The sequence below is a fragment of the Xyrauchen texanus genome, chromosome 31 (assembly GCF_025860055.1).
Source record: "Xyrauchen texanus isolate HMW12.3.18 chromosome 31, RBS_HiC_50CHRs, whole genome shotgun sequence".
NCBI lineage: Eukaryota > Metazoa > Chordata > Actinopteri > Cypriniformes > Catostomidae > Xyrauchen > Xyrauchen texanus.
Window position 1 is genome coordinate 14667419 of NC_068306.1, and position 25547 is coordinate 14692965.

The 25547-nt window shown below is 39.2% G+C and overlaps 1 protein-coding gene across 3 annotated transcripts in view; it reads left to right on the forward strand.

Annotated features, from left to right (window-relative positions):
• Positions 1-4140: 4140 nt before the first annotated feature.
• The window catches only part of LOC127625501 (retinoic acid receptor RXR-alpha-A-like), a 162027-nt gene continuing 140620 nt past the window's right edge, over positions 4141-25547 (forward strand). For 2 of the 3 annotated variants that reach the window (XM_052100825.1, XM_052100826.1), the window contains exon 1: positions 6253-6351. In XM_052100825.1, the coding sequence (XP_051956785.1) occupies positions 6282-6351 (70 nt within the window). In that variant the 5' untranslated portion in view covers positions 6253-6281. Of the gene's footprint in view, positions 4341-6252; positions 6352-25547 lie in introns of those variants that run through there. The other variant, XM_052100827.1, reaches the window with a different exon arrangement.

Below are 25547 nucleotides of genomic sequence, written 5' to 3' on the forward strand. Positions count from 1 at the left end.
ATGCGGCAGGCTGGTCCTCTCCGCACACATTCATAAGATTTTATAGTTTGGATGTTCATGCCACTCTGGGCTCTTATGTCCTTGAGTCAACACCACAAGCTCATGTCTGAGACCTCTCGCGCTCTTGTGAGCACAACTACACAACCGTAAGGAGTCCAGACATCCACAGTATGGCAGAGTGGGTATTCTCGTTCCCAAAGCGCTAAATCAGCACAGCATCAAAGTGTAGCTTTTGATAGGGAATGTCTCGGGTTACTTAACTGTAACCTCTGTTCCCTGAAAAAGCAGAACGAGATGCTGCGCTTCATTGTCGCACTGAGGATGCCCCAGGACTGCTCTTCAGACAAAATACCTGAAGATGCACCTGTGGCGCATCTATTATTTGCCCCTGTACTGGCGCATCCTGGTGATGTCACCGGAGGAGGCTATAAATTCTAGTCAATTTCATTGACATGTTGCACACATATTCAAAGCTGGTTACTCCTAAAGACGTTCCCATAGCGCTAAATCAGCACAGCCTCTCGTTCCGCTTTTTCAGGGAACAGGGGTTACAGTTAAGTAACCAGAGATGTTTGCTTTAATTTGGCATACTGAACTTTTAATACATCTCCCAGTGTGGACAAACAGTGTAATAAGATAGTCCTAGATGACAGATTAAACAAGCAAGAATTATAAACTGACCACAGGAGCTGAAGAATTGTCACTTGCATTCCTGCAAAAAAATATATTGCAGCATTACTTTATATGAAGTGTATGGTGTGGAATAAAATAGCATCAATTAAAAATGCAGGATAATTGTCTAGGCCATGTCGCAGTGGGTGGTTTGTGTGTTCATCAGTGGTTGTGCTCACAGGGATGTGGGTTCAGTCCGTTCACATATGCCAAAAACCCAAACACACACACATTTTCCAGTCACTCCACACTTTCCTATTAAAAGGTAAAAAAAAAAAATCTATGAAGAAAAACAAAAAGTAGGGCTTGACAATGTGGTTATGAAATGTAGTTTTATGGTTTTAGGTGTTTCACAAACCTCATATACTGTATGAATTATCAAGTTTACAGTTCCAGCTTTACAAATCTTTATCAGGACACCCTGATGAAGGCCTGTTTGGGCAGATACACATTGGTGCTTTTTTTAGATGTAGCTCTTTTAATAATGGCTTTTAATATTAAAATTCCACATGAGTGCCAGAATTTGGATTCATGTTTTCATTATAGGGAAACAACCAATACTGTGTTTTGTGCGCAAAACAGAATATTTCCTTAAAAGCTGAAATTGTTCACGTTTTATTTTAAGTAACTGCACATATACAAAGGAATAAGAGACATCTAAAAAAATATATATATAATAAAAGAAAAAGAATAAATAAATAAAATGTTATATTTGTTTTTAACATTCAAAAGTCTTAAGTATTAATAAATCTTCAAAAGGCTTACTAATTTTGCAGATTTTCTCAAAATGTATTTTATACCTGTTCAAACTATTTTCATTCTCTCTAGCATGTAATATTACTTAAGATACACTTTAAATGCTGACAGATTTAAACCTTTGCAATAAATCGTTCTAAAGATATATACTTCCCCAGCCAAAATAATACTTTATATTAGGTGTCTTTAACTACGCCACTATGTACTCACATTTAAATACATACAATACAATGTATTTATTGTGTAACTACAAGTTGTTCTGCAAAATTCACACAAGATTTATATTTGCTGCAACTGAGGTTGAGTTATGAATATGTTTAGGAGCAGGGTTTAGAGTTAGGTACGGTTAATAAAATTGGTTGGTTTTAAAAGCCTTAACCAAAAGGGGATGGCAGTTGTAGTCTAGCTCACCAGAGATGTCCGATTAAAGACAAGAAGAATGTAGCGTAATGTTCTTTGACCCTTTTATTACCACCACCATCTTATCAACAGAATGTATCAATCAGAAATAAGGGCATATAATAATAATTATTGTGGCTCAGGTGGTAGAGCAGGTCGGCCACTAATCGCAGGGTTGGTGGTTCGATTCTCGTCCCACACAACTCCACATGCTGAAGTGTCTTTGGGCAAGACGCTGAACCCCAAGTTGCTCCCAATGGCAGGCTAGCACCTAGCATGGCAGCTCTGCTGTCATTGATGTGTGATTGTGTGTGTGAAGGGGTGAATGAGACACAGTGTAAAGCGTTTTGAACACCTCTAATACATACATACAGTATACAACATAGTGAGCAACAAATACCAATACCCAAACAATCAGCATGTGAATATAAACATGCATGATATGTATAAACTAGTTTTCCTTCTTTAAATGAATACAAACCCAAAACAACCCTAAGATAAACATAAAGTGTGTAAATTCCAGTTACTTGTTATATACTGTACGCACAACACCAAAGAGAGATGAAGGAACAACTAACAATAATCCGTTTGGATTTAACTGGCTCCACGCGGACACACTGCAGATGCTAATCAACACCACCTGCCGGAATTAGGCAGAGCTGAGTGTTTTTATGCAGTGGTGCAAATTAATGAATTATTGGCCTTTTTTATATTAACAATGTAACTACAGATATACTGTCATGATATGCAGATATTTTAAGTGTACTGTAAGTACAATTCAACAAAACACGTTCTGTACATAAGAAGTACATTGTATCAAATGCTTTAGTACATAGTAGTTAAAGACACCGTAATATATAGTGGGTCCAAGTTTTTGGTGTATGATCCCCCAAATTATTGTATATGATCAATTGTAGCCAGCCAGTTCATTATTTTGGACCAAAGGAAACAAAATAGGCAATAACTATATACATGTATAATATATTCATCCTCTTCTGCAGTAAAACTGCAGGAGGAATCTAATTCAATATTCCACTTACATAACATCCATTTTGTAGGTAATATTTCTTAAAGTAATTTAAGTTGGAAAGCCCACATTATCACACTTAAAGGGTTAGTTCACCCAAAAATGGAAATCCCCTGATGATTTACTTACCTTTAAGCCATCCCAGATGTGTATGACTTTCCTTCTTCAGCAGAACCAAAGTGAAGATTTTTATAAGCAGATTTCAGCTCAGTTTGTCCATACAACGCATGTAAATGGTTGCCATCAGTCTGCTGGCTGTTTGATTTATGCAGCATAAAATTAATCCACATGACTCTAGTAGATCATTTAATGTCTTCTGAAGCAAATCGTTAGGTTTGTTTAAAAAATAAATCAATAATTAAAACATTGCTTCTTGCCAGCAGCCGACGACGCATCAGTGGCGTAAGTGCAATTTTGTATACAACAGAGGAATTAACTTAATGTTCAAGAGAGTTAGTTAATTTCAAACATCAATACAGTGCTGGGAGGAAGCAACGACTTAAAGTTAAAAACGTCTTAATTTTTATTTTGTTTCTTACACCAACCTATTGGTTTGCTAAAGAAGACATTAATTGATCGACTGGAGTTGTGTGGATTACTTTTATGCTGACTAAATATGCCATTTGGACTGACTGACAAACAGCCAGCAGACTGATGGCACCAATTAATATGCACTTTATTGACAAACTGAGCTGATCTGATTATTAAAATCTTCACTTCAGTTCTGCTGAATCGTTTAAAGGTAAGTAAATCATGACAGAATTTTCATTTTTGGGTGAACTAACCCTGTAATGATCTTTCATATCGATGTTTAATTCCAAAATAATATTTAATCTATCTATCTATCTATCTATCTATCTATCTATCTATCTATCTATCTATCTATCTATCTATCTATCTATCTATCTATCTATCTATCTATCTATCTATCTATCTATCTATCTATCTATCTATCTAAAATGCCCCTTTTGATATATAGCATATTTTTGCAATTCCACTTCTAATTACTTTGTTACTTGAAATAACTAGTTGGTAATTAATTTGTGGCACCATGTACTCACTTTGAAGGCCCTTTGTTTTTATCACATGTGCATGCAATGCTCATTATTCAATGAAACTTCTCTTTCTCTTATCTCCTAGAGTGGTTGTTGTGGGCAGAGCAGCACAGGAGGGGTTAACCCCTCTTGCGTCGCTGCTGTATGTGCAAGTGTGCGCGTCAGTGGGAGTCCCCTTCACTGGGTCCCTTTGCAGCAGTGTGGACTGGATAGTTGTAGACCGAGCTGAGGAGACGCGTGAACAAACAGAAGTAGAGCCATAAAGTGTACACTTGACACTATCGCAAAGCTTTTCGAGACTTGTCACTTTTGCCACGTGGTTTCATCTTGTACTGCCATCAGAGAGAGACGCCGACAAATTATAACGCGCGCGTGTCTGCTGGCATGAGCTAACCTACCAGACATGGAAACCAAACCTTTCTTGTCATTGGGTAAGTTTACCTCACGACTGAAAGATGTTTATTGTGTGTGTGTGTGTGTGTGTGTGTGATTTTTTTTTATTTTTATACTGGAGTTTGTTAGGATGTAAACTAGTTAAATGATGATACCTTCTATTCCAGCATGAGTAAAAACATTTTTTTTTTTTATAAAAACTAAAGAAACATTAAAGCTGAGTTTATACCGCTCATCGCCGATTTTATGCAGACACTAGTCCAAGCTTTGCATGCAGGACTCCATTGTAGCGAATGGAAATGAATGCACGCATAATCAATAGTGTACAGTAGGCAAGTGCATGGTGTGGAATATGGCATTATTACTTAAAAAAAAAAAAATGTATTCGGACTCAAAGTAAACACAAAAGTTGGGCACTATAGTTAGTGTCGGTGCTGAAGCGCCCAGCAGTGACACGCGCGCAGAGAATGACATCTCATTCACTCTCGCGCCTGTTCTATAGCTGCTTTATCCCAACACACAATATCAAGATACAAATTGTCAGGACTGCTTTCATTGGGATGTTCCAGTGCCTTTGCATATTTGATCGAAGATGCGCGATCGCGTGGATCCATGCGCATCTGTCAACTGCATCACTTTAAAATACGCGCAGAGAGAGGGGAGTGTGGAGGATTTTTGTATTGTTGTTTGTAAACGCAAAGCAAACATCGCGCATCAGAGGACAGTTTAGCGAAGATACGCGACTGTTTCATTTCAAAGGCATCGGACGTCCGTAATCATATCATATCATAAAATAAAAAAAACGTCGAATACTTATTTTTTTTGCATCTAGCATATATATATATATATATATATATATATATATATATATATATATATATATATATATAGTTTATACCGCTCAAAAAAAAAAAAAAAAAAAATATATATATATATATATATATATATATATATATATATATATATATATATATATATATATTTTTTTTTTTTTTTTTTGTTACAAAACCCGAAATTGTTCCTTGCACCTTGGTCTCAAATAATGCCCCGTTTGGTAATGAGACAGCAGGATAGTTTTGTTGAACTTGGACAAACTTTAGCGTTTTCTGTGAAGAATGGAGTAGTTTACGTAGGAAAGCGACGAATTTATGTTTGTAGAGCACGTTGGTTTCATTTCCATGTTATTTTAGGTGATTATTTGTGAGAATGAATGTGAATAAATTTTTGTCCGAGGAACGAACGCTGTGGTGTTACAAAAATTGACATATATTAATGGACGGCTGAGACGAAATGTAGGTGTGGTTTCCATCTGATGTTGTTTTGTGTGACGCCCGAGAGTCAATCATTTTAATAAAACATATCTCTTTATAATTGATTAAAACAATATATGTCTACTGGGATCATTTTACAAAAATATGTATATATATATATATATATATATACATATTTTTGTAAAATGATCCCAGTAGACATAAGCCAGTGCCTGCCTCCTGAATTCCAACGGTTATCATCCAGTAATTATGGAATCATTGTGCAATTTGCTGCAGCAGAGATAATATGATATCAGTGTATGCCAAAAATAGACAAGACTTTTACACAACGTGATATATATCAACATAATTAACAACCTGGCTACAAAGATATTGAGTCTGTATATCTCCCATTCTTGCTTCACATTATTAGTTTGGTGAAGATACAGGCCTGCATTATCCAATAAATAATGCACAGTACTCTCTTATGCATATGTGCTTACTCGCCATGCATGGTTATAAGTTCACCAGTCACACATGGCTTAATTCACACTCACACGCAGAGAGGCGCCCATACTGTAAGTTAGGTTGACTAACCAGCATGCTCTGTGCTTTCACTGTGTAGCTGCAGGACTGCTTTTGTGTCTGCAGCTCTTTCATGCGGGAGTCGTGTTACACCTTGACATACATTATCACCCCACCGCTTCACTGAGATGAGAGACAGCAGAAATGTCAGGCTTCCCGAAACCCCCGATTAAATGTGAATATTCCCAGCACAGTACCAGAAAACCACAGACAGGTACGCCACAAGACTCTTTGTAAAGGTGTCTCTGTGCATTTGTGTGGGGAAATCCAGGCATAAATGATGGAATTGAATAATTAGGATGATGTTCTATAGGTGTATGTTTTGTTAGTAACGGAAATTGTTTTTTGTGTGTTTTTTTTAAGAATTGGTTCTTATTAGTGCTGTGCACGTTGCTTCATATAATCTGTGCATTTAGTTGAAATTTGAAGAAAAGTCTGTCATTGCAAGACAATGTCCCTAAAAAGCTTTGGTAATTTTGCTATTTAAGTTCACTTTTTGTTCATCATATACCTGTAAATATTTCATCACAACGTACATTTTTATGAAACAGTTTTATTATTCATATATTGAAAGCCAGTGCCATTATCATATATCTTTAATTAACTCACATAAAATAATTCAACAAATTGCAGAATTGTGGGCTTACTTCTTTATAGGAGTGTGTCGGCAATTTTTTGTGGAAAATCTATCTATCCATCCATCCATCCATCCAGCCATCCATCCATCCATCCATCCATCCATCCATCCAAGTGCAGTGTATATATGTATATATATAAACAGTAAACTAAATCAATATTTGATGTGACCTCCCTTTGCATTTAAAACAGCACTAATTGTCCTTGGTACACTTGTGCAGTTTTTAAAGGTTGTTGGCAGATAGGTTGTTCCAAGCATCATGTAATCCCAGACTAACTCTATAATGTTGAGATCCTGGCTCTGTGGGGGTCATGCATTATATTCGATTTGCCTAATTAATTTTTGGAAATCTAAAATTGATATTTCCTATCAACAAACTAAAGTTTGTTGTTTGAAACATTTAATATGCATAAGACTTTTGCACAGTACTTTATACAGTATTTTATTATTTCAAATTTTCTTGATTTTAATAAGGCACCTGAAAAGCTTATCATGGAAGTCATAAAAAAATCGTTAACTCAAGATTTCAAACACAAGACATGTGGCTGCTTGCAAGCCGAGTGCTCGAGTGCTATTTCCTGCTGTCAGCTGTATGTGTTGAAAGTTGTGCAGCTGTTACACTGAACATCAGCCTCCTGCCCCGGCCTGCTAAATTCAGACACATAATCATTTAAACAAGAATGATGACTTAGATTTACAAATGCCTTTGTGGAGGTAATTGAGAAGGGTTTCAAATTACAACACTTGATAGTTTTATGATGTTTTGGCTGTTTGCGTGGTGCGCTGATCAGGTTTGGTTTATGAACTTTTTTCCAGCCCCAGTCACAGGTGCTAAATACCTAATATTTGTCTTTTTTTGCCCACAAAGATTTAATGAACCCTTATAGGGAAATCACAAAGGGAAATGCTGGGGAATAAAAGCGTGTATCACATTATAAAAATAAAAGTATGGAAGTATACAATAAGCTGTGCTTTGAGAAATAGCTCCCTGTTTAGTTTTAGATCATTAAATGTGCACCCCCTGAGCTACAGATTCTTGGTAGTGTTTTATTTAAAGGAATAGTTCATCCAAATATACAAATTCTGTTTTGGAACACAAAAGGAGACATTTGGAATAATGTTGACAGTGCCGTGAATGGTGTTTCACGAATGAAGGAAAGTCATAAGGGTTTGTAAAAACATGACGGTGAGTAAATTATGACAGAATTTTCATTTTTGGGTGAACTATCCCTTTAAGCACAATTTGTTCTGTACAAGTAAGTTAAAATCAATGTTTTTGGGGCCAGAGGTCAGGAGAGGCGGGTGCTTTTGAGCGAAAGGAGGTGGGTTTTTCTTCCGCCCCCATCGGTGAAGTTCATGGTCTTTGATGAGAAAGTGACATTCATAGTTGTGGGGGTGGGGGGGGGGGGTGCATTCCTATGGTGGTCGTAATTCAGGAACAAAGGTGGTGGTTTAAAAGAGCTTGGATTGGGGGCTGGGTGGGCTGTTTACCTCTAAAAACCAATACAAGTTGTTTTTTTTGTTTTTTTGTTTTATGGCAGGGCAGTTTTAGGTTTCTCACCGGTTGCTTTTTGCCCCCTTTTGTGAGCAGGCTGCAGCTGTCATTTTTATGGGAGAAGCTTTATAGAGAAAGTTAATGGCTTAAAGGGATAGCGCTTCTGTTCTGTATCTTTTTCTTGCTCCCAAAATTCCAGTATATATATATTTGATTTTCCACCAAATCAAAGGCAATTAAATGACAAAACTTTCTTATGTTGGAACACAAAAGGAGATGTCAGGCAGAATATTAGCCTCAGTCACCATTCACTTTCATTGAATGAAAATAATATTTAAAAAAAAAACACACTTTTCAAAAAAATATAAATCCATGAGCCTTTAAAACGGTTTCATAGCTGAGCTCTATTGTCATGACACTCAAGATTTAATTTAGCATGATATTAAGTTTCACAACTGGGTGACTGCTTTGTGCAAAAATAGAGATGTACTAAAGATGTTTATGACAGCCATATGTCAAACTCTCATTAATGATTTGTGAGTTTTCAGCCCATGACAGTTGCAAGTGTTTTATCTATAAGGGGAGCTGTAAACTTTGAACCTCAGACCTTGACCTTTGCTCCCCATATGTTTTATCAGCTGGAGAATTTGCCTTGGATTTCTAGAATTGAGTTTTAACAATGTTACGACAGATGAGAATCTCTGAAAATTCGTTAGGCTCATACTGTGGACCATTATTTAGTCTCTTCCATTATCATTGTCTGATAGGATTGATGTTCTTTTTATGTGTGCTTCGTTAATTGATTATGTAAAGGTAACAAAGCTTTTTTTTTTTTTCTTCTTCTTTTTTGAATCAGCTCGGGGTAATAAAAGGTCAGTTAGCCTTCCCTATTGGTTATAAATTTAACGTATGTAAAGGAAAGTTCACCCAAAAAAAAAAAATCATAATTTAGGCTACTAAGCATCATGCCATTCCAAACCCATATGACTTTCCTTCTTCTGTGGAACGCTAGAGATATCTTGCATTCTGTTGGCGCTGCTTTTCTGTCAAGCTTCAAAATGGACAAAAAAGCACAATAACTGTATTATTAAAGCAGGCCATATTACTGGTTAGCTATAATCTAAGTCTTCTGAAGCCATACAATAGCTTTGTCTGAGGATAATAATGCTATTTAACACAATATTTATTGTTAATCTTCCCCTCTTCTGCAGCTTTCAAATTTCATTCTCATGTCATTCAAACATGTCGTATAAAGACGTGTCAATAAGGCTGAACATCATTGGTGTCATGTGACCAATCGTGATGCAGCAAGTTTGAATCATTCCCTTGTAAATGTTTGAATTTTTATTTGATTTATAAAACAGCTTTTTTCAGCAGTTAGTTGTTATTTCCTGGGGCTCTCTGATTCAAAATAATTAGCATGAAAACATGTCAACATGTTTCCCTGCAGAGTTAGAGTCAAGTCAGATCATATTGGGAAATCAATCATGTATAGGTTGTGTGGTGTATTTGATGCGGGGTGGTAGAAGAGCAGGTATGGCTACTACAGTAGCTGCGTGTCAACTGGATGACTTTTCTGTCAGACATCTGCTTTGGGCTAAATATCATGTTGTCTGGCACCTTACTAGGTGATAGTGGTATGCTGTACTTAATATGTGCTGTGGCTGTACAGACAATCTTTCTTATTTAATCATGGCAAACTCATGTGAGGTTTCACATACATACATCTAGTAAGGTTGTACAGGGATCAGCACAGGGGTCAATGTTGCTTGCAGTATCCCTGTTGTGTGGTGGAGTGAGTAAGAGAGAGACACAGTGGGTGTGGCATCAGGCCTCGGAGAGGCCTTTATTTAAAATAATAAACAACATAAAATATCCAAAAATAGCACATAAAGTGTCTATGGAGGAAAAGTGTCTAAAAGAAAGGAAGAATCTGGCATCCTCTCGGTGCAGCTGAGCTCTTTGTAAGTTGGGGGAGTGTCAGAAGGGGTTGGTCCTGGTTTTAGGGGTGGGGTCCGACAACGCACAAGCTCCCCTACAGGGTCTGGGGCATGAGGGACGGCGCTTGAGGGGAATGGCGACCTGGCTTCCTGGCCTGATGGTTGCAATGTGTGCTCTAGTCCCCTGTGTCGAATCTAATTCACGCCGGGGTTTGGGGTGCGGTTCCGGCGTCGCATCTTATTAGGCCGGAACCCTCCCGCTACATTTCTGGATGCCAGTATACATGCACATAGGGGAGGAGGATTTACTCAGATCAGGTGCGCCTCATCATTCGCTACCAAACGAGGTTTATTAAATTGCGCATCTCCTCTCTCCAGCCCACTCCCGTTGTGAGCCTGGCTGAAGGACGGCCCTCAGAAGAGGCGGGGCAACGAAAACATGAGTGAGGGATGGGTCGTTCTGCCACAGTTGTTATTCAGTACTTTACACCAGGTCCACACTAATCCGTTTTCATTTGAAAACTCATAGTTTAGGCTAATAGAGAGCATTTTTAAAAGTCTCTGTTTTAGTGATAGACAATGCCATTCTAGTGTGGCCGATAGGTGTAAACGTAGCAAAATTAATGCTTTTTCAAATGTAAATGGATATTATCAAGTGAAAATTAAATTTTATAGCTTATTGAAGTCATTTTTTATGTTTCTCTTTCTGAGGGCTGAGTTACACTTGGTTAGGGCTATTTTTAAGCACAGTAATGACTTTATAGCAGTGTCGGGCTGTGCATTAAAAGTCTAGGCCTTCAGTGTGATTCATGCCATTAAGAAAACACAGTTTTACAATGAATAAGACACCCTATGCGTTTGGACATCATACATTATGTCGCAGCTAACTAATAATACCAATTTAAATTTTAAAAACACATCCACGCATGAAAGCCAGAACTTGAAATGACACTTCATGCTCAAGCAAGCCTACAAGTTGTAATTCTGACTCAAAGATGCAACCATTGCACTTTTCCTAGCAGGCAGTTGTAAAATCTATCTTTCCGAGTTGAACGCAGCACTTCTTTTCAAAACTTGATGTTACACTGAATGCTCAAGCAGCGTAATTTACACTTAGAAAACTCCTGATGTTGTTATAACCATACAAAAAGCACTTACCAGTTTACTTGAAGTGAAAATCAGCCCTCCTTTCATGATTAATAAATTAAGCAATCACATGGTCATGCAGAACATCTCAGGTTTGAAAATCCATAAGGATATTTCTCAATGGTGATAGCGGCAGTAATGACAGTTGACATATCTTAAAGATCACACCCACCAAGAACAAATAAATCAATCAATCTGATTGGCTGATGAATCTGACAATCTGACTTTAGTTGCCCATTCATTTGCACTGTTGAGGGATTCTGTGGAAATGGGGGTGGAACTCAGACTCATGCGCTGCTTTGGGCATGTCATTTGTGAAACAGTTGTCATGCTTCGCTTGTAAGCATCAAGGAATAAATACTGACTGGATAAACTATTTGTTTTTCTCTATTTGTTTGTAGATTAAGTAAGAGTGGAAAGCTATTAAAAATACAAAGGCAAAAAGGTGAAGAATATTTATTTATTTGGCATTAATTCACCACTGTTTTATAGGTTTCCTTGTGTGAGCCGACTGTGTGTGTGTCGGATGTGCTAGACTGTGTGTGTGTCGGAGTGTGTGTGAGGGCTCTGTCCACTAATGCTGCAGCTTACACTAGAGGTCTTAAACCAACCCTGCAGATTTGGAACCATGATTGCAATTATGATAATCCATATCCGTTACAGCAACCAAAATACTATGACAGAGATAAGATGAACAGATTTGTGGGGAAGTAGATGGGGACTCTCGAAAAATGTTCCTTTTCACATTAGTTTATTTGCGTGACCATATAACTGACAAGGTGATTATCGTAAACGAAAATGAAAACTAAATGTAAAAAAATCTTTTCGTTAACTGAAATAAAAATAAACATAATTGTAAAAACTGAAAATACATTTAAATACATTTTCCGGCTCTGAAAAAACTCAAATAAAAGTTTAGTTTTCTTTTTTGTTGCGTCCCAGTGTCCCATCATTTCTCAATTTTTTTTTATAATGACCTGGTTTCAGCTGTAAGGCTCACTGATTTAAAAATAATATAAGAAATATCCTCAACGTCCTTCTTGGTATCGTGTCTGGTATTGATTGCTGGAAAGGGAATGATGATTTGATGATACTTTCATTCTAGTTTTGCAGCAATCCGCTCAGAATCTTTCTGGTTACCAAGACAACAACTCACGCCCTTGGCACTCTCTGCTGCTATCTGTCATCATCCAATGCAAATTAGAAATGCCCAAATGAAAATGCATATTCAACAAGCTGAAAGAATCTATTTCTATGCACAACACGTGAAACTGGAATTAGAATGTTTTGCAGTCACTGTAAATGTACACTTTCCCATGGCCACAATGTTAAATAAGAGATTGCAGGTAATATTCATACAGCTGTATATTTTTTTAAATAGTACAAGCACTTAAATGTGGAAATGTGGAATTGTATTTTAACTTTTAAGTTCTAATGTTGCAAATTTTGTGTAAAAATGTGTAGCTGGCAAGAAATTTCATATTTTTTACATTTCTGCATATACATGGTGAAATAATGTATTTTTCACACAGCCATGATACGACGCCCCTGGAGTAGATAGGTTCAAGGGCCTTGCTCAAGAGCCAACAGTGGTGTCTTGGTGGTGTTGGAGCTCGAACCCCTGACCTTCTGGTCAGTAACCCAGAGCCTTAACCGCTGAGCCACCAAAATTATCAGTTTCTCTACATGTATCGTGAACTTTCTAAATCTGGGCTTCAAATGTACTTCAAGACATATTGAAGATTTTACTCACCATCCCTGCTAGAGCTGAGTACAGTAACTGAGTAAAAAAAACAACAATAAACATTTATATGTAAGTTGGAGCAATTTTTTCACTTACAGTCAACATGGAACCAAAATGTACCTTTTTTACATAATACACAGTCTTGGTCTTATTGCGCGTGATTCATCAACGCACGCTATTCCAAAGACAAAAAATGCTTGTAATCTTTCATGAAAATGTAATAACCTCCTCCGACTCTGTCCGCCTAGGGTATGCTGGATATGGATAACATTAACCAATTGTAAAATAAATAACTAAAAACTAGAAATTAAGCATTGTTTTAGCAAAGTTGAATTCAGGTGTGATCAATTTTTACATTGATCTTTTCCATACAGTGGAGTATGTCTACACGTGATATGAGGTGGTGGTTGGAGGAGGGTAGTCCCATAACTGTTTACATAAATCATTTGTTTGCAAGGCATTAATAGAGAGAGTGTCTCTTTCATAGAACTGACCAGCGGCTCTCTGGTGAGAAAGGACACTTTCCTGCCATCTGACCCCCACCTCCCTCTCACTCTAGCAGCAGAAGAGCGTGCCTCCTATTACCCATTTGTTGCGAGCACTGCTGCTCTTTGTCAATTGGCTGTTGAGCTGAGACTCTCTCCAGCTGAGAGGCCTTTTAACCTTGGAGGTGTGCAAGCCAGTAACTTCCTATCACTTTAGAGAGTGTGTGTGTGTGTGTGTGTGTGCAATGTAGGACTTCTGTTTTCAACTGCAGTGATTCCCAACCATTTTTGATTTAACTGTTCCAGGGAATACCTCCAGGAATTTTTGCTTTGTTAAACAACTTCTTCTTTTTCTTTTTGAAAAACCAATATCCAATCAAATTTGAGTTAATCAACATATTTTTGTTTGGTGTTGATTAAGGGGTATTTGAGCCTTACTGATGGGGCTGTGGGGTACCAGAAACCAAAAAGATTTGGAAACACTGTTCAACTGGATAGGTAACCTAATTTAGCTCTCACTACATTGTGGGAGGTTATTGTGGTTTGGCAGTTGTCCCTATTAAGTTGTTTGCATTGAAAATGTATTCCAATTTCAGCTTCCACTCAGTGGCGTATATTTGGCAGCCCTCTGGGCCAAAATGGGCTGAGAAATGAGTTTACGGTGGTTTGAGAGCACCTCTGGCAAACTCTTCTATTGGGAGTAAGGCAATACAGTTTTCAGGCAGACAGGAAGACAGACGGATAGATAGGCAGACAGGCAGGCGCTGGCAGTTTCTTTCACGTCAATTTGTTGCATACCAGAAGGCTTACATTCTTGCGCCTGCAGAAACTGCATCCTGCAAGTTCAAGTGTCACATTTAGGTTTCTTTTGTTTCACACTGGAATGAGTAACATGAGACAGCTACAGATTATAAAAGCCAGATCAGAGCTGAAGTGCAGGCTGGAGGGTGTGTAACAGTTAGGTTTTGTAGGTGAGTGTGTATAAGAGTGAGTCTGTAACATTCTGGCAGAGTTTGAATGAGAGATTTTAAAGACCCCATGAAATTGCTTGACGAATGCAGTATTCTGTGCTGTATTTCGAGTGAAACAGAAAGTTTGGGTGGGACATATTGATGAGCTTGTTCCTTTTTTTAAAAACCCACATCACAGTGATGAATCAAGATTTGCTACTTCATAATCAGTTGCAGGTGGTAATGGGGGAGGGACATTCTTATTCTAGAGAGCTTTTGATTGGACAAAAATATGTGTAGGGTAAGATGAGTCATCAATATTTTGTTCTGTTTACCGTAAGAAAAAGACCAACAATATTAAATGTATATATCAATGTGGCAGGGCAGAGGGCGGGGCCGGGTCGTGATCCTACACACCCGGTCCTGTATTAGGCTAATTATGCCTCCGTGAGGGATAAAGGTCGACTGCAGGGGATCGTGCGGGAGAGAGAGATCATTTACGGACATGTCCGTCATGTGTGTGTGTTTGTGTCTTTTAAGTTTATCATTAAACTATTATTTATATTGAAAATCCGGTTCTCGCCTCCTCCTTTCCATTGATCCCTTTACAATAAACCTTTAGAAGTACACTAGCATAGATGACTGATAGAGATGGACAGAAAGCCAGAAATATCTAATTTTTATTTCATGTGGTCTTTAAGTGTTGCGACGTACACAGAAAAACTAGGCTCGGATCGCTGTTGCATGCTGTCTAGGAGACTTATAGTCAGGGATTATGCCCAGGTCGTAGCCTGTGGGGTGTTATCAGCGCTAGCACACAGAAGCGTCATGGGGAACTGCCAGATTATGAACAATCGCAAACATCTTACTGTTTATCTCTCTGAGGAAAGCAACAGCAGAGTTCACCAGAGAGAGGAACTTGTTTAGATTTGTGTCCCAAAACTTACAAAAGATTTTTTCACCCTCCTTTTCCCTTTTTTCTCTTCATTTGTGTAGCATATATGCACAAAAATTGGTCGTTTGAGCTTGAAGGTTTTTAGTTATCTGATCCTCTCATAAAAATGTATTTTTAGGTGGACTGAAGGTGGTGTTGGAATGGAGATTGTGTGTGTGGGGGGGGGGGGGGCACTTAAAGGTGGCACATCTGGAGTACTTTAGCAAATATTTTTCACAACATCTGGAGAAATTGCATGGAATTTATGGGTCCCCTCCTTTGATTTAGCTATTTTCCCCCTCTGCTCTTTTTTTCTGCCTCTTCAAAGTGCCAGGAACGTCTCTGGCACGCAAATTAGGGGGCTTCTATTACACTGCGGGCAGAGTCATTCCAGACTTTATTGTGGTCTAAATTGGGCTTCTGTGCCTGGTTTCCCTTTGTGCAGGTGGGCTAATTAAGTGACACAGAGGTGAGAGACGGCCAGTGAGCACCAGTGAAACTCAACACCTCATAAACATCCACTGAGACGGCCATCTGTAACAGTATCAACCACAACGACAGGCGTTGATCCTCTTTGGAACACAGCTTTTTGGCCTTTTTGCCATTTTTTGGGTGAAACTCACAAAACCTGTCAACATGATGTTTGCCTTATTTCACCTCCAGATCAAAGCAAAAACTAAGCTATTGTATTGTGCCTAATGAAAATGAAGCCTATTTTAGGAAATGTAAGATTTTGACATTTTCATGACAATTCAGCATATTTTCCTTCAAAATTGTCATTACTTTAGGTTTTAGTTTTTTTTTTTATTCGAATTGTTCTCAGTTATTATACTCAATAGATTTGAATTACTACAGTACAGTCATGTATTACTATTTTGATTTTTTAAATACTTTACGATTTTAAAAATAAATATTTTCCACATTACAGGATTTATTTATTAAATTTTTGGGGGTGAAGTGTGGCCCTGACATATTCCTAAAAGGTTTTGTGGGAGCAGTGCTGCAAGCTGGATGCAAACTTACATGGTCCACATGAGCACCACAGATCAATGTGTTGAGCACATACACTAACCACAAGGCCATGGCTCTGAAATCCCCCCAAAAAAGCACTTTTACTTCACAGAATTTGAAGATGTAAAAGCCTTGGAACAGTGATAACCTGTCCTTCAAGAGAGTTATGCCGTACGCTAATCACTGTCTCAAAGAAACATGTGGCATTACATTTAAATCCCGCAATTAGCAAAGTTTCTTTTGAAAGCCTAATGTAAACCTGAGAATAAATTAAATCCCAAACATAAACTCAGAGCCTTAATTGTCAGGTTTTTTTTCATGTTGAAAGCTGCTTTGATGTGTGATGTTAACCTTACCCGATTTGAAGCTCTCTTGGGTCAGAGAATTAAAATTCTGTTTTATGAGACTTCAGTGAATCAAGCTTGTGTTCAGCTTTTCATGAGGCAGCGAGTCTCGCTTTAGAATTTACGTTTCATCAGAGACTCCTGTCCCAGACTGACAGATGTCAGATTATTTCATCTTTTTAGACAGAGAAAGACAAGTACATGTCATTGTATTCCCTTGCGTGGTGCATGACTTTGCTACAACTAAGCTTTTTTACTTTCAGTCAAAAGTGGTTATTTATTAAAAAGGAATTCTAATTTGACTAACCATGCTCAAAGCAGGTTTAAAGTCCAGATAAATACACATTGTGTACTAATGCAAGCATTCTATATAATTTAATATTGTTACTATTGTTTAGCAAGTATATCCCTTAACCATGGTATAACTCTGTAGCACATGCCCTCTCGTGACATATCTTTATTTTATGGAATGGCATGTTTGATCACCATCTTAACAATAACTTGATATACTGTATGCTAGTGATGAAATATGGCTTATTAAAGATTATGATTTATAGTTCACCTTCTGTCACTCACTCGACATTGTGTCGAATGTAGTGACACAAGGGGTCTTTCTTGAGAGCCTTGCGTACCTCTGGATTTGAGAAAAGGCCAATGAGAAATTGGCAGACAGAATTAGCATGTTCCACCCACAGACATACGGGTATAAAGGGAAGCGAACGTGCATCTGTCAGTCAGATTTTTTCTTCGGAGCCGAGCGGTTGTGCAGCAGCAAGCTGAGTCTCACTACTGCTCCACTCACCTCTAACCAGAGCATTGCTGTTGGATCTACGGCATGTTTTCAGCAGCTTTCTCCCTCTCTGCATGCTGTGCAGTCCACGCCCCTGGGTGCTTCGACAGCATTTCTGTAAAAGAGTGTATACCCCTAAAAGAGAAGTATTTTCCTAAAAGAGTTTATTTTCACTCTCAAAAAGAGCAATATACAGCAGGCATTGAACGTCCTTTTCAGGACGCTTCTTTTTAAAGTTGCCCTTCCGCCTCTGTGTAGTTCCTGAATGCGGTCAATATCTCTCCAAATCTGACGGTCATAGACGCTGCCTTGTATGCCTAGGCAACGATCACACAGAGGCAGCGTTTATGGATGGTCCATGTAATCACTGCGAGAATATGACCATGGCAACGTTGTGGTCACGTCTTACATTTCTTAAAGTGAATGCCACTTCAGCCACCCCTGCGTTGCTCCTTCTTCCCACGGGACTGAGGACGACCTGGCTGGCGACGAAGGCGATTTGGGGATGGCAGTGGGCTCGGTTTCGCCGGGTACGTCCCCACGAACCACCCGCCCCCGGCATGCTTGTTTGCTTCCGTGCGGGCTCTGAGTTGGATGATGATGTCGCTGCTGCATCGGAGAGCATTCAGGTGTCTGACGCAGAAGACTCGACTGGGCTGCCACCTTCAGGTCAAAAAACCTGGTGGAGATGATCGACGTTGACAAAGTCCACTTCCTCAATGCCCCCGTCTCCCAGTTTGGTCTCTTCGGTGACACCGTTGACGACTTCGACCAGCAGTTTTTGGTGGTAAATAGGCAGATGGAGGCTATCTCTCACATCATGCTGTGACGCCGCCCCAGCGCAGCCCGCGCCCTGTCTGCCCGCCGACAACAGGCAGATCCACCTCAACCCAGGCCCAGGTCTCAGCCCCAGCGTCGAGCACCTCGCAGGCGGCGTACGCCCCCCATCTCTGCCCCCCAGGACCCGGAAGGCTCCTAAGTGCTCCTGAGATGGAAGACCCAGGCAGTCAGATGTTCGCTCCGGAGCTGGTACCAATACCACTTATCCTTATTTGCCTTATTTTTTTTGGCGCACCCCCTTCGGCGGCGGTACCCGCATTGTCAATAAAATAGCAATTTTCTCACTTCCTGGGTCATCTAAAAAAAAAAACACACAGTCCCGGTCCTCGGACACAAGTCAAGTCCATTTTATTTGTATAGCGCCTTTCACAACACACATCGTTTCAAAGCAGCTTTACAGAATATCAGCATTAACAGATGATAAGACTGTAATGTCTATAATTTTGGTGAATCATCATTGTGTAATTTAGATAAAATACGATTTTTAATAGTGTTTAAGAATAATTAAATGATAATTGTATTAATAACCCCAGTGAGCAAGCTGTAGGCGACTGTGGCAAGGAACACAAAACTCCATAAGATGTAGATTATGGAGAAAAATAACCTTGGGAGAAACCAGACTCACTGTGGGGGCCAGTTCCCCTCTCGCTAACATTATGAATGTAATGTAAATATTAATTATGTATATGTAAAATCATGGTTTAAAATTATTAAACTAAGTAAGGGTTAAGGGTCAGTGTTTAAACATCGATTGTGTTTGAAATGTAAGATTAATGACCACAGTCTTTGAAGTCCATCTTGATTAATTGCAGAAGTTCACATAGATGCAATTGTCCTTGTTAATTGGCTGATGAAGGCTTTTGTTGGCAATAGTTAGTCTATGCATTCCATTTCAAGATCGTAGTCCATCAATAGACCGAGGTGATGCAGGTGGAGCTGGCATCATTTCATCCTCTGAAGTCCATCACAATAGATTGAAGTGATGTTTGGCTGACACCGGCTGCATTTAGTCATCATCATTCTGCGACATGTAGCAGTGGAGTCCAACATGAAGCAGGAAGGGTGCTGGATCCAGCCGGTTCTGGTGACCTCAGGATAGGAGTCCCGAGGTTGAGACAGGGAAACAAATAAAAAGATGTAAGCATAGATGCCATTTAATTTATCGCAGAGTTAGCGATCATGATCAATGTTTCTGGTTCCGGCAGACCCAAATAAAGCAGCCTAATTGTGGGTTGGAGGATAAATTAGGTGTATGCCTGGCTAAATAGATGAGTCTTTAGTCTAGACTTAAACTGAGAGAGTGTGTCTGCATCTCGAACAGTGTTTGGGAGACTATTCCATAGTTTAGGTGCCAAATATGAAAAGGATCTTCCTCCTTTAGTGGACACAGATACTTCGCCTCCGGCAGATACGTCTTCACAGTACCTCCTCCTCAGTCTCTAACCCACCCCCTGCAGGGTGCGCGGAGCAAAGTGCTTTGAGACTTTTCTTAGCATCACAAGTCTCGGGATGCGCTTTTGCCTCCCGACGCATTATTATTACCTGCCATTTCCTCAGCCATTATGATTTTTCACTCTCACTTTTTTTAGTGCCTGCTTACGACAGAATTCTTATTTATAAAAGTTGATTTCAGTTTCAGCACTCTCTTGCACTGTCTGTCTCTCTCTCTACCTCTCTCTATCAGTCTCCTCTGTGAGAGAGAGAAAAAATGCAGGCTGTTGGTTAATCGTGTCCCCCTCTGTCTGTGCGCAGAGCTATTTTCTCTGTGTTGCTGTGCAGATGGCCTACATCTTTCTGCCTGACTGCATCAGGAACAGCAGGGAGAGTCTGATGCACATCATCATCATTTATGTGTGTGTGTGTGTGTGTGTTGCCTCTCTACATTATTTAATTCCCAGTCCTAGCTGCACACACCCCACCACGTCCCACAGCACAGCACAAATCAGGATTTTTCTATCATTGTTCTTAGAACACAACGGGCACGCCATGTGTCAACAAACGCTGCCCTGAGCTGAACCAAGCACACACTTCCATATCCGCAGAAGCAGTTTTGGCCCAAGTGGATTATTCTTGAAGTGTGGTTTCAGATTTATAGATTAAGAAGAGGGGGGATGGAAAACACAACTGAAGGTGTTATTTTCATAAATGTGTGCTTTGGATTTTTCTTTTAAATAAAATCTTGTGGCAGACTATTGGGACACCTTGTACCTCTAGAACCAAATAAAATTTGCTACTTTATTTCAGTCTTAATGCGCCTTTTCTTCCTAAGCCAAAATGACATACTGTCTCTTTTTTTAGTATCTGTTACAAGAGTTCTTCTGTTTTTGGTCTTCTTTAAGGCTATTTTTATTTATATAATTGGGATATTTAATTTTTATACAAAATTTACAATCATATTTAATCAAACTACACATTGATCACTCTAAGACTTTATAGATATTATAGTTTTTTGTTTAGTTTTTTTGGTTAATGCATGATTTCCTGTAAAGCTGCTTTGAAACGATGTATGTTGTAAAAAGTGCTATACAAATAAAAATGACTTGATTTGGCTCTCCATCCATGCATTAAGACTTACTGAGCTTTTCTAATCTGCTCGCACCAGACTAAAACTACAACCGTGTTGGTTTAAACAATGTCTTTAAAGGGGAGTCACAAGACACAATGACATAATGACATGTGGTTTAATGACATAAACCGGTGAGATTCAATACACTCTGTTTCATAACTGTTCTAGGAGGTCAAAGAATTTGAAATCCTTGGGCTCTGGAGACATTAAAATACAATTACGTGCTCAAGCTGACACCCCTCAGCAGAAGGCCACAAGCCCAGGAGTCGATTTGATCATAGAAATTAGGTAATTTCGGCGAGAAGTGTTGCTGATTTGGAAGATCTTGCTTTAATACATTGATCAATCACTGCCATGGAGGTGCAATTCACTGAGGTGGTTACAAGAGTGGGGGATGTCGAGAAATGGATTGATTATCTGGAGTCATCGGAGAGGGAATTATCTTCTAATCTTCTGGCGACGAAGGTGGATTTGGAGCATGTCTGGGAGAAGTTGGAAGGTATGGAAATCTGTAGCCGGCAGAATAATGTCTGTATTGTTGGAATCCCTGAGAGAGCAGAGGTCAAGATATGGTGAAATTCCTGGACAAGCTGTTTCCGAGTCTGCTCGACATAGCAGGCCATAAGCTGGAAATCGAGCGAGCTCATTGGGTTCTGGCTCAGCGATCCGCTGAGGGAGACGGGCCCCAATCAATTCTGGCCAAATTTCTGAGATCATCCGATAATTGGCTTGTGTTACGCGAGGAGTAAAGGAAGGCGTTCTTTGAAGAACCACAGCATTTTCTTGTTCCCATACTTCGCGAATTTGACAAGAGAGAAACGTGATTGATTCAAGGAATGCAAGAAACTCTTACATAAACAGAAGGTCGCTTTTGCATTGATGTTCCTGGCCAAATTGTGAATAGATGGCCGCAAAACATTTACATGTCCACAGCAAGCGATGTCCTTCATAAAGTCAATGGACTGAGTAAGTAATTTTGTGGTACTCACATTGCAGCCGAATGGACTGGACACTGTACATCCACTTGACTGTCCGAGAAAACTGAGCGCCTTTTTGTTTCTTTTTATGCTGGTTCTGCCTTAGTGGCTGGAGTTAGTTTTGCGAAGTAACACTCCTTCGGGACAGTTGTGTGAATGAATCTGCACGTTCTTTGTGCTTATGCCTCCTATTGGCTGGAGTTTGTTTTGTGGAGTATTTCTCACAAGTCATTGGAGTGATTAGGCCATTCGTAGCAGCCGAATAGGCCATCCAAGGAAAATTATTTTATTTTTTGTGCCGGTTCTCCCTAGCGGCTAGATTTTGTTTTGTGGAGGAACACACCTTTGCGACAGTTATGTGGATGAATCTACATGTTCTTTGTGTTTATTTCGACTATTGACTGGAGTTTGTTTTATACATTATCTTTTGTTGTGTAATTCTGTCTCACAAAAGTTGTATAGAGACACCGGACTTGAACAATCCGTTGGCTTGTTTGAGTTTAGGCAAGGCAAGGCAAGGCAAGTTTATTTACAGGTGAAACTCGAAAAATTAGAATATCGTGCAAAAGTTCATTAATTTCAGTAATTCAACTTAAAAGGTGAAACTAATATATTATATAGACTCATTACAAGCAAAGTAAGATATTTCAAGCCTTTATTTGATATAATTTTGATGATTATGGCTTACAGCTTATGAAAACCCCAAATTCAGAATCTCAGAAAATTAGAATATTGTGAAAAGGTTCAGTATTGTAGGCTCAAAGTGTCACACTCTAATCAGCTAAACACCTGCAAAGGGTTCCTGAGCCTTTAAATGGTCTCTCAGTCTGGTTCAGTTGAATTCACAATCATGGGGAAGACTGCTGACCTGACAGTTGTGCAGAAAACCATCATTGACACCCTCCACAAGGAGGGAAAGCCTCAAAAGGTAATTGCAAAAGAAGTTGGATGTTCTCAAAGTGCTGTATCAAAGCACATTAATAGAAAGTTAAGTGGAAAGGAAAAGTGTGGAAGAAAAAGGTGCACAAGCAGCAGGGATTACCGTAGCCTGGAGAGGATTGTCAGGAAAAGGCCATTCAAATGTGTGGGGGAGCTTCACAAGGAGTGGACTGAGGCTGGAGCTACTGCATCAAGAGCCACCACACACAGACGGGTCCTGGACATGGGCTTCAAATGTCAAACGTCTTACCTGGGCTAAAGAAAAAAAGAACTGGTCTGTTGCTCAGTGGGCCAAAGTCCTCTTTTCTGATGAGAGCAAATTTTGCATCTCATTTGGAAACCAAGGTCCCAGAGTCTGGAGGAAGAATGGAGAGGCACACAATCCAAGATGCTTGAAGTCCAGTGTGAAGTTTCCACAGTCTGTGTTGGTTTGGGGAGCCATGTCATCGGCTGGTGTTGGTCCACTGTGCTTTATTAAGTCCAGAGTCAACGCAGCCGTCTACCGGGACATTTTAGAGCACTTCATGCTTCCTTCAGCAGACAAGCTTTATGGAGATGCTGACTTCATTTTCCAGCAGGACTTGGCACCTGCCCACACTGCCAAAAGTACCAAAACCTGGTTAAATGACCATGGTATTACTGTGCTTGATTGGCCAGCAAACTCGCCTGACCTGAACCCCATAGAGAATCTATGGGGCATTGCCAAGAGAAAGATGAGAGGCATGAGACCAAACAATGCAGAAGAGCTGAAGGCCGCTATTGAAGCATCTTGGTCTTCCATAACACCTCAGCAGTGCCACATGCTGATAGCATCCATGCCACGCTGCATTGAGGCAGTAATTAATGCAAAAGGGGCCCAAACCAAGTACTGAGTACATATGCATGATTATACTTTTCAGAGGGCCGACATTTCTGTATTTAAAATCCTTTTTTTTTATTGATTTCATGTAATATTCTAATTTTCTGAGATTCTGAATTTGGGGTTTTCATAAGCTGTAAGTCATAATCATCAAAATTATATCAAATAAAGGCTTGAAATATCTTACTTTGCTTGTAATGAGTCTATATAATATATTAGTTTCACCTTTTAAGTTGAATTACTGAAATTAATGAACTTTTGCACGATATTCTAATTTTTCGAGTTTCACCTGTATATAGCACATTTCATACACAATGGTAATTCAAAGTGCTTTACATAGAAGAGATTAAATCCACTAGAGGGATGGACACCAGTTGGCGCTGTTGTGCGCAGGGTTAATGCACACCTTTTTATTTTTTCTGTTTGTTTTGTTCTGGGGGACGTTCGGGGTTTGATTGTTGCACTAATGTTGGAATGTGGTCTTTATAATTTAGTTTTTGACACACAATCTATTTTTTCTAATACTGTATGTCAAAATGTCAAATGTTAATATGAGTGGATTGTCTCTCGCCACGTGGAATGTGAATGGGTTGGGGCACCCCATAAAAAGAAGGAAGGTTATTTCTCTTCTTAAGCTTAAAAATATAATATAGTGTTTCTTCAAGAAATGCATCTTTCCCTGCAGGAAGCTGAAAAATTTGGGAAGATATGGGGTGGACATGTTTTCTTTAGTGCTGGCTCTAGTAAGAGCAGGGGAGTCATTACACTGATAAGTAAACATCTATAATTCAAATATATCAAACAGATTAAAGATAAATTAGGAAGAGTCATTATTCTTTTAGCAGAAATTCAGGGGCAAAGTCTTATTTTGACTATTACTTACGCACCTAATGTTGATGATCAGGGCTTTTTTATAGATCTTGAAGGGATGCTGCAAGCCGCTGGCACCCCTCATGGTATAATATTGGGAGGAGACTTTAATATTTATTACCAAAGCACGAAAACTTGTGGAGTTGGAAGGGAATATTAAAAGTGAAGAGGCAGATCTCAAGTGCCGAATGTTGTCTAATGGCCTCGAAGGTGGACACAACGTCTCATTCTCTCCATCAGGGAACAGAGGTTATGTCGAATGTAGTGACACAAGGGGTACCATTTAAAAACAATTGACACGATTGAAATTCAAATATAATACTATATTGTTGCAGAAGGTGGAGTTTTGGTCATACAGTCATACTTCGAGTCAGTGGACAAGGCAGGAAAACTTCTGGCTAGAAATATAAAGCAGAGAGTGTCTTTTTCTACCCTTAGTGAACTCTACTGGTGGTGAAATATTTACCTCAGCCATTGATTTTAATAATGCTTTTAAATAATTATATCTTGATCTCTATAGTTCCACATCTTTTTCTACTGATGAGGATATTAGAAATTGTGTGGAACCATTAGAACTTCCTAAACTGATGGCTGAGCTGAGCTGATATAACCTTGGAGCAGCTTGGCGAGGTAATCTGGGGCCAGATGGCTTTGCCGCTGAATTTTTTAGATCTTATGCTACAGAATTGGCTCCACTTTTGCTAGAAGTTTATATGGAATCAAAAAAGAATGGAAAGCTTCCACCAACCATGACACAAGCCCAAATCAGTTTGATTCTTAAAAAGGACAAATTTCCAAGCGAGTGCAAGAATTACCATCCCATTTCCGTGATCCAGCTAGACGTTAAAATATTGTAAAAAATTTGGGCTAACCCAAAGTTAAG